General features: G+C 38.7%; 1 protein-coding gene and 1 pseudogene across 2 annotated transcripts in view; both read right to left on the bottom strand.

The window, feature by feature from the left end:
• Nucleotides 1-627: 627 nt before the first annotated feature.
• On the bottom strand, nt 628-2,552 carry LOC148742079 (alpha-1A adrenergic receptor-like; annotated as a pseudogene).
• A 3,231-nt stretch (nt 2,553-5,783) lies between these two features.
• The window catches only part of LOC148742078 (A disintegrin and metalloproteinase with thrombospondin motifs 17-like), a 7,240-nt gene continuing 3,151 nt past the window's right edge, over nt 5,784-9,872 (bottom strand). Inside the window, exons 2-3 of one of the 2 annotated variants that reach the window (XR_015996543.1) lie at nt 8,198-9,505; nt 5,784-6,205 (exon numbers count right to left, since the gene is read on the bottom strand). Coding sequence is in view for 1 of the 2 variants with exons in the window: in XM_088748455.1 (XP_088604581.1) it covers nt 6,197-6,205; nt 8,198-8,376 (188 nt within the window). In the remaining variant the exon portion in view is untranslated. The remainder of the gene's footprint in view (nt 6,206-8,197; nt 9,506-9,872) is intronic. The other variant, XM_088748455.1, reaches the window with a different exon arrangement.

Genomic DNA, 9,872 nt, shown 5'->3' with positions numbered 1-9,872 from the left:
AATCCCATACTAAGCTGCAGTAGTCAAACTGGGGCTTTACCAAACCGTTGAAGATGTTCAAAAGAGTGTAGAATGGTACAAAATCTCTAATGCGCTTGATTAAGCCCAAAGCTGAAGAAATTTTCTTACAAACAGTTTCAATATGGGTATTCCAGCTTAAGTTTTCATCGATAGATACTCCGAGACACTTTGTTGACGACACCTGCTCAATGGGAAAATTATTAATGGTAAGAGACGGATTGTCTGACAAGTAAACTCGCCTTTGCCTTGAAGTTATTATTAAGAATTCGGTCTTAGTCAGGTTCAGTGTGAGTTTCAGTAGAAGACAACCAGGTATTAACAGATTTCAAATCTTTCTTTAAACACGTGTTCGCCTTCCAAAAAAGGAGTTACACCCATATTACGTTACCAAAATACCATATAAGTAAAAAATAAATTGTAATAGAGGTTATATTTATTCCGTCGCTAGTTTGAAATATATTCAATGTAATAAATTAAAATGTATAAGTTGTCCGAACGTAGAAATAATCCGTTATGGTAGGTTAAGTGCACTTTCGGTTTACTTCCGCTTTTTAAGGGAAACTCAAGCAGCGGAGTCAGTCATGGGTCTCCCGAAGTTATTAAAGTTACTCCGATATGAAAAAATGTCAGCTTTATTTGTTAGAATGAGACTAAACATGTTAAGTAGATTACATGTGCACCAGCTACTTACTTTCGTCAGGTTTTGCTTTTAGATGCGAACGTAACGGCATTCTCAGACGAAAAAAGCTTGTTATAACTGCAATCTCCGTCGTTTCGTATTAAAAGGATAATGGCTTTTCCTTCTTGGTCGTTAATTTTTTAGGGTGGATACTGTCAATACTTACTTAAGTTATGTCGTATTTACGTCAGTATACATGAAGTTGTCACTTGCTTTTAAGCGGACGCGGCAAATTATTACAAAATTTAGTCGGGATTCGAAATTTGCCCTCCTTTGTAGTATCAAGGAGGTTTAATTTTGTTCATTACATTGTTTTAAGTAAACAGGAGGGACACGTCATACGACATTTGCAATCTCTTTTGCATCAATTTTTAACAGCTGCACAGGGTTCCAATCCTTGGAGTCCGACAAAGTTGAGTTTGCGTGCGTCATCCCTTGATTTTGAAATGCGAACCTGTCCTGGCGAGGAACTGTAATTCTATGTTTTTTTTATTCTTTTCGAACACAGACCCCAGGCGCGAAGTGTTTGTTGAAGTGCTCGACGGTACTTTGGCATTGTCCATGCGTAAAGAAAAGGGTTTAATCCTGAATTTAAGAAAAGAATTGGCTCCGAGAATTTGCTTATAGCTTTGACTGCTGGTATTTCCATGCAAGATCCGCAGAGTAGTTCTACATGAAGCATAATGTAGATAGGTAGCATACAAGCGATGGCCACCACTAACAGTAGGAACACGGTTCTTAGCAATTTTTTCTCTGATTTTATTTTAGCTTCCATCTCGTTGCGATTTGGCTGCCGTCTCGTTTCGCTGTTGTAGCCTTGTGTTCTTAACGATTCTGTTAGTTGATGCTTGATCGTAAAATATATCGACACATACACCCCTATTAATATCCCTACCAACAGTGTATAATTCAGATGCAAATCGAGCCAGTAGAAAACATCTTGAGAGACACCCATGAAGCGGAGCATACTGAATATCAGAGAGTAACTCCACAATATGAAGACAATTTTAAAGATACGGTTGGGGTTCATCTTTCGCTCGTGTGATAAGGGATATTTTACCGCAATATACCGATCCAAAGCCAGGGAGAGGATGGATAAAATCGAAGCGTTAACGAAAACATATGCAGTTGATTCCCCAATGACAGACAAATTGGTGAATTCCTTCTGCATGAAGTTGCATATTTCAAACGCAGCGTATAAAGGTTCGGTTATCAAACCTGTGAGAAGGTCAGCAACCGCTAGATTTACCACCAAATAGTTAGCAGTACTTCTCAAGCGCCGATGAGGGTCTTTGTAAATTGTCACACAGAGGAGAAAATTCCCTGTAACTGCCACAATACCAACGAATAAGTTCGTTACACCGATCAACAACGGAGTGGGCGACAATCTTCCTGAATTTTCCAAACTGTCAGTTTTGGCTGTCGTAGTGGTGTTTAAACCCATTTTAGCAACTTCAGTTACCTTTGTGACGCGTCTCGTACTTTATGGAAAGTAAAACTTCAAGGTAAATTATCTTATGTATTTCACTTTGTTTAGAATTTGATGTCGATTTGGTAACGATTTCGTTGTTTTAAAAAAATCGCAAATAATTATTTAAGTGCGGAAAATCACCCTGGAGCCATCGCCGTCAATTTTCATTTGCTTGCGATAATGCAATACTTACTGAATGATTTTCATTGGTTGTTATCTCATAACTGATATGAATGAATTAAATGTACCAATAACAATATAATGTTGAATAATAATAGGTGACAGTTTCTGACTGTTATTATTTGATTTTTACGCATTCCCCCTCCAGCCTTGTTACTGCAAGACAACAATTTTCTTATTTTTGAAATGATGAACAATCCTTATTAAAGTGCACCTACACCCAAAAAATTTTTTTCGCTTAACGAAGTAAGCTTATTTTTTTGAGTATTTCTGCGCAAAAATTTTTTTATTTGCTCAAATCTTCAATTTTCTATGCCCAGTCAAAATACGGAAAATCGGCCGCCATCTTGCCCCACGACCGAGTTTAAAGAGGAATGGCTCTAGTGGGTAATGTGACGTCAAATCGAGAACACGAAAGTCTGCATTTCACACATTTTCGCTTGTTTGGGAAGGTTGTAGTCGATAATTGTCCGAAAATATGCCGACTAAGTGTGTTGTAGAAGGATGTAGCAACGTGCGAAATTTGCAAGAGGGTATCACGCTTTATACATTCTTCATACAACACACCTAGTCGGCATATTTCGGACAATATCGACGACAGTCTTCCCAAACAAGTGAAAATGTGAGAGATGCAGACTTTCGTGTTCTCGATTTGACGTCACATTACCCGCTAGAGCCATTCTTCTTTAAACTCGGTCGTGGGGCAAGATGGCGGCCGATTTTCCTTATTTTGACTGGGCATAGAAAATTGAAGATTTGAGCAAATAAAAAAAATTTTGCACAGAAATACTCAAAAAAATAAGCTTACTTCGTTAAGCGAAAAAAATTTTTTGGGTGTAGGTGCACTTTAAGTTTTGCGACCACATACCATTTTTGCTGAACATTTAAAGCCATATGAAAAACGATTTTACAGAAAGTTTTGTTATTTGAAGAATCCTGGAAATGAGTTTCATTAATGTTGCTGTCAAGGCTTCCAACGTCGCATTGTTTTGGTTTGAATGAAAGAACATCATGATAATTTAACGAGTTCACGAAATAGTGTCGCGTGAGAAACAAACTTTTAAAGTTTGCGACACGTGAAGTGCCAGAGCCTTTGCCAACTGAATATAAATGATAATTATCTGATACTAGGGAAGACTTCTTCGTCTTTCAAGATTTGACTCCACTGATGCGACAACAGTAATTTCACACACAGCTGCGTTCGTAATAGAGAATTTTGTTTTATTGGCTAATGCGATGCCTCAAGGCGTATTACTTGGGAAACTTTAAATCATTTACACTCGGTAATGAAAACGTTACATATATCTTATTAACCAAGCGCGAGGGCCATACTGGGAGAATATCGGCCTGAGGTCTTGACATTACGGACCGAGCGCAGCGAGGTCCGTACAAAAAAGACCGAGTGCTGATATTCTTCCAGTACGGTCCCGAGCAAGCTTGGTTAATAAGAGATTTATTATACGACTGAAGTTTGAAGGGACACAAGTGCGGTATCATTCGGGACCATTCGGGACAATGCCCGGTCCAATACTGAGAGAATATTGACCGGCAATACAGCATTTTGATTGGTTGATTTTAGTTATTGGCCCTCTGACTGCTCGATTCGTGTAATAAACCTTATTGCATGACCGCTAACCACAGATCGCTAAATTGATGAAGTGCCGGCGCTACAATTTAGGTGCCTTATTAGTTTTTTCGTACCCAGGTTTCTCGCCTGTCTCTCACCAGTCGGCTGATCATCCATGAATGTGAGGAAGAAACACCTCTGGTACTCTGGGTACAATTTTTAACGAGGATGCTGAACAAAAGACTTTTTATTACACGACTCGGGCAGTCAGAGGGCTAATAACTAAAATCAACCAGGTAGGAGACGTTAATTTCCCACACACGAGATTACTGTGTGATGGATGTCCTCCCCAGGGTGGGATGGGTGGGTAATAAAGGGGTTAGGTGTCAATTGGAACGAATGTTCTGTTCCTTTCTCCTGCCATTCCTGTGACGAACAAATTAAACTTAAACAAAACTTAAACTTAAACTAAAATGCTCTATTGCCGGTCCAATATTCTCTAAGTATTGGACCGGGCACTGTCCCGAATGGTCTCGAATGATACTGCACTTGTGTCCCTTTGAACTTCATTCGTATAATAAATCTCTTATTAACCAAGCTTGCTCGGAACCGTACTGGAAGATTACCGGCCCTCGGTCTTTTTTGTACGGACCTCGCTGCGCTCGGTCCGTACTGTCGAGACCTTAGGCCGATATTCTCCCAGTACGGCCCTCGCGCTTGGTTAATAAGATATATGCAACAGGCAATCGGTGAAATCAACTGCGAAAATTTAAGTTTTTTTTTTACAGCTATCATACTATGTGTGTATTTTGATTCTCCGTTGTCCTCGTGATTTTTACATGTTCGATTTCACTGAAATCACACGTGCACCGGAAGCTTTGATCATATGCAACAGAAATGAAATCCGATTAAGCATGTTCTCCAACGTTCTACACAATAAACAGAAGATTCGCAGCTCACAATCACAACAAATGTCTGTAGAAAATTATTATACTAAGCTGGCGAACCAAACAGTCCCTATTCCAAGTGAATTTTGACTCGAAAGCTTGCTAAAAAATGAAACTTTTAACACAATTACCTGACCTAAACTGGAGTCCGTATACAGTATGCATATTCTGCATACTGCTCTCTAAGCATTTACTAAGGTGATAACAAGGAGGATTTGTTAAACAATCAATAGCTTCTTCCGTTTTTGATCATTAACTTATTCATTAACTTATCATTTAACGGTGGTGGTATACGGAAAAGTTAGATGCTAATCACTCATAGGAGTCAATTCAAACGGTTAAAACCTGATGACGAAACAGAGTGTGGTGTGCCAGAACTGCAGGTGTTTAAAGCGGTTATTTTGTTGACCCACTGTTCTGAAAAACATGGAAAGAATTCGTATGGATTCATTAAAAACCTTAAGTTGACAATATTCTGGGTGAAAAGTTGCAAAGACTACACCTTGTTGACTGACTTTTCTACATATTTTAGCAATGTGCTTTTCAAAATTCAATTTATCATCTATTGTCACGTCAAGAAGTTCCATTGTGTTGGATATGGGAAGTGGTGACTCCTCATACTTAAACACTGGTTCATCAGTTCCTTTGTGTTTTCCCAACACCATTGCCTGGTATTTTGAACTGTTCCTCTTCATACCATTACGCGTGAACCATATATCAGCACTAATAAGATAGTTGTTGATTGTTTCTTCAATTTTGGAGAGTTGATTGTAGGCGTAAAAGATTTGAGTGTCATCAGCGTAAGTGGACAGAGTGCACTTCTCGATGACATATGAAAGATCGTTCATGAAGGTGTTTTCAATAGTATATTAGTTCGACGCCATATTTACTCTTAAAATAGCATTGAAGAGACGGCAGTACATCTTTCTTTTATAATTCTTGAAAATGTTACGATACAAACCTTGTTTTTTCAAACTTTGTCAATTGAAATTAGAAAGAAAGAGGTCTTACAAAAGTATTTGTATCAGTGCTAAACTGTTATTCATATACTCTTAATAAAAAAAAATTTCCCGCCACGCATGTAAGTGAAAAAGCGCATTCCACAAGATCCCCCGTAGCTTAACTTGAGGTAAAAAAAGTAGTAATAGTTTGTTTAGAAATCTACCATTATAAGATCTTTATTGTGCTACTTGAACTCCTCTGATTGAAGCTTCAGCCACATACACATATTGTAAACTGTGTCATATCAGTAACAGCAGTACTTGGATTTATCAACAGTTGGTCCTCTTTGATACTGCCATAAAACATTCGGACGTCGAAAGATTGGGGGGTTAAGGAAGCTGGAAATAAAACAGAAAAAAAGGGCTGTTGCATTTGAAGCTGGAAGACGCATAACTCATTCGTAATCACCACGTGCTAACAGAGCAAAGTAATGTGTTTGCAGGTAGAAATAGTTTGTGGAGTTATCACTGCCAACACCTTCTTTCTTATTTAACGAAATAACACTTTCCACTGAACAGACCGGCATTGCCCACGTGAACTATGACCATGATTGGAAGGGCTCTTGCTCTTCGTACATCTCCTCTCTCCCCTCCGGTATGGTTATCTGTTTTTCTTTTACTCAGTTCGTGAGCGGGCGGTATTCTATTAATCCTGCGATCTGATTGCTTCCGAGAGGGAGCAGTATTCTCCCATCCGGCCCACTTTAAGAGGGCGGTATCCGTTTCGTGTTTGGTCGCTTTGCAAAACACATTTAGCTTCGTTAAAATGTTTTCATAAATATATCTTGTTTTGACGGTTGGGCAGCATTTTTTTTAGGGAAAGACTTTGGTCACGACCTTTAGCTGAAAAAAAAACATTTATTCTCTCTTCTTTTTCTGTGCAGTCAACAATTACATTAGTCAACGTGACTCTCATTCATAAAATATCTGAATTCTCCGAAACAATTTGTTCGTTTTTGAAACGTTAGCGAGGTTTTGAGATCTTCCATTCAAAATCACTTTCGCTTATTCTTTGCAAGTCCCTGCAATTTGGACATTTCTACCGCAAATTGCACAACAGAAATGGAAAGAATTCGATGAGTGAAAGCTGCATTAAATCATTTAATGCGACTTTCACTCCTTGTGACCTTTGTGTCCAGCTAGAAAGAGCGTCTCATTTCACATTAGTTTTTCGGTGAAAGAGAGGCAAGATTTATCCACGCCACTGCAGAAAACAGACAAGCAGACTATCACAACTTCAAAATACATTTGAATTCACTTACAGTTTTAGTTTGCGTGACATTTAAAACTGAAGAGAGGTAAATCTTCGAAGATTAATCGTCGGTGGAAATTAACAATACTTTCCGTAAGATCTCTGAGTGATTTTTAGTCATTCAACTCGTGTGTGTTTGCCATAGCAAAAGTGTACATGCGCTTTTTTCCCTCTCCAATTGACAGGTGTCAGATCGTGGCAAATACTTATTGAAAAATACCTTTTAAGTTACATCAGCCTATATGTAAATAAGTAAAACCTCTCTCTTTAATTTGAATAACCTCTGTTTTCTCTTTCACCTACTCGCTAAGAAGTTGTTCTGTCGGTGTGGAGGATCGTCCTGTACTTAGACTCGAAATTGTAACCCTAAATCATTCGGGCTATTTATTCACCAGCCTAGGTCATTGCGCACTAGGGAAAAAAGAGCACTCTTTCTTTAGAGGGCAAAGACAGAGAGTAAATATTTCCCAATACGGACCTCCTAGCTGGTAAATAACATATATGTAACATCCTACCTGTAGGGGGATTGCGTTTATTTCACTGAAGGGGAATGGGAGTGGCAAAAGCCCATTTAAGTTTTCACCTCATATGTTGATGCTTTACGCATTCGCGAAAAACCAATTAATTTTAGCTAAGGCGGTTTGTATGAGTTTGCGGTTTCCTGCCTGAAATGCTCATTACTTATTTACTGTACTTTTTTGTTACCAAAAGCATAATTGTTATAGAGCTGGGTTCTAAATCCTCGCTCTGAGTGTTTGTTTGTCTGTGGACAAAATTAAGTAAAGAACCCCTCATTTTGAATTAAAAGCTGTTTCGACCCAGAGGGAGAACTCATACAAAATTTGTTCATAAAATTTATAAATTCTAAATTGATTTGGGACTTAAAAAAAAATGATAAAATTCAATAATAGCTTATATATATATATATATATATATATATTAAACCCCTGAAGAGTGAAGCGATTCACGAAACAGGCTTGTCGGGAAATGTAGTTACGTCCTTTTTTCCTCTCATAATATATATATATATATATATATATATATATATATATATATATATATATATAAATAGAACATACGGCATGGTTGTGTATTGCAGTCCTTTGTCTCCCCGGCTGCCTCAAGAGTTTACGGCAGTCTTTCCCACCCCTCGCTGGCGGAGGATTTTCGAAGGTCCTGGCGAGAGTCTTGACTCCTCCACCACATGTGACAGTGCACTCAGAAACTGCTGACCATTGAGTGTAGCCCCCATCGATAGCTGCAAGTAATATAGATATTAATTCTACTAGTCATAGAGGCTTTCTTGCCCTCTGCTACAGATACTTATCCCAGTTTCTGGGACGTAGAAGTAGGAAGCTAATCAATCGCAGTACAAAGAAGTTTCCTTGTAGCTTGTACTTGCAGTTACTCCCAGTTGGGAGCTGCCGGGAGTGTTAAGTGTCGTACCAGTCGGAATTGCCAACTTGGTTGTACCATCATTTTTTATGCGCTAAGAACTTTCAATCAAAGCCAAATTGATAGGTGTAAATGCGCTGAGATATTTACCTCCAGGCACCTCACACTGAGACACCTCTCTAATAAAATTCCTCAGTGACCTTTTGTAGAACTCCCTCCACTTCACAGTGAGACCGCCCATGCCTCCGGACAAGCGACACTCGATCAAGTATTTGAAATACAACTCAAAATGGTCTGGTAAGGTTCCGCCAAGTCCAGAAGAGAGAGGCGCATGTAAAGCAAGCCCGACAGGTTGACCAGGTTTTCAAAGCTGCCCCTTAAATGTTTCGCATTTTTGAAGTCTAAAAACTAGTTTTTTTCAATTTTGCAATACCCTTTGGAATAAAACCATACAACCTGTTTTCCCTAGACTCAGAACTTGTAACTGCGTCAAATTTCCCATATCGTGTGGAATTTTTCCAGTAAGACTCTTTCCCATTTGACAACAAAGTTGCAATTTTACCAAATTCTTCATTTTCAGAAATACCTCACCGGGAATCTCTCATGACAGTTTGGTCAGTGCTAGATTAACCCGAAGTAAGGTAATCATATAGGCATACGCTGTTTCGTTTAGCTGATCCAACAGCCTATTGTTATGAGCAATACACAAACCTCGCAGATTACGAAACTTCCAGAGGGTTTGTGGAAGAAAACCAACCAAACTGCTGTTCATCAAGTCGATGCTGATGATATAATGATTATTGTCATCACGTGTTATTCCATACCAAAGACAATGCGACTCTGAATCATTTACCCAGTACGTGTTGATGTTTCCACTGCGACCAGCTGTTTGGTTGAAAAGTTTTATCTAATGTGATATTAATTAGGTATCGAGATTGTGTGCAGGCATTTTGAAAAGCTCTGTTGTTTAAGGGCAACGGCAGAATCCAAAGCTAAGAGAAAAAGATAAAAATGAAAAGTTGAATTTAGGATTTCTCGATCGCATCTCTCAATTTCGTCGAGGCAAATATAGTTTTACTTGATGAAGCATAGTGGCGTCTAGCAAATATTTTGCGTCTCAGGTGAAGCTCTTATTTATCTGACCAACCCCTTTTTTAAGACAATGAGTGGGCCTTCTACATTGAGTATGTTGCACTGCCCCAATCGCGATCTGCCGGTCCAAGAGTAAAGTGGACCTGAGAGAAGGGAACGATAGCTTTTTTTTTTTTAATTTAAAGCATTGCTTTGCAAGAAATACGTTTTTGCGGCTGTTTTAGACAAAGATTCACCCTAGCTTTTTCGATTATACACACGAATAAG

The sequence above is a fragment of the Stylophora pistillata genome, chromosome 1, assembly GCF_964205215.1.
Source record: "Stylophora pistillata chromosome 1, jaStyPist1.2, whole genome shotgun sequence".
Classification (NCBI taxonomy): domain Eukaryota; kingdom Metazoa; phylum Cnidaria; class Anthozoa; order Scleractinia; family Pocilloporidae; genus Stylophora; species Stylophora pistillata.
The sequence above is the reverse complement of the archived record's forward strand: the minus strand, read 5'-3'. Positions and strand labels throughout refer to the sequence as shown.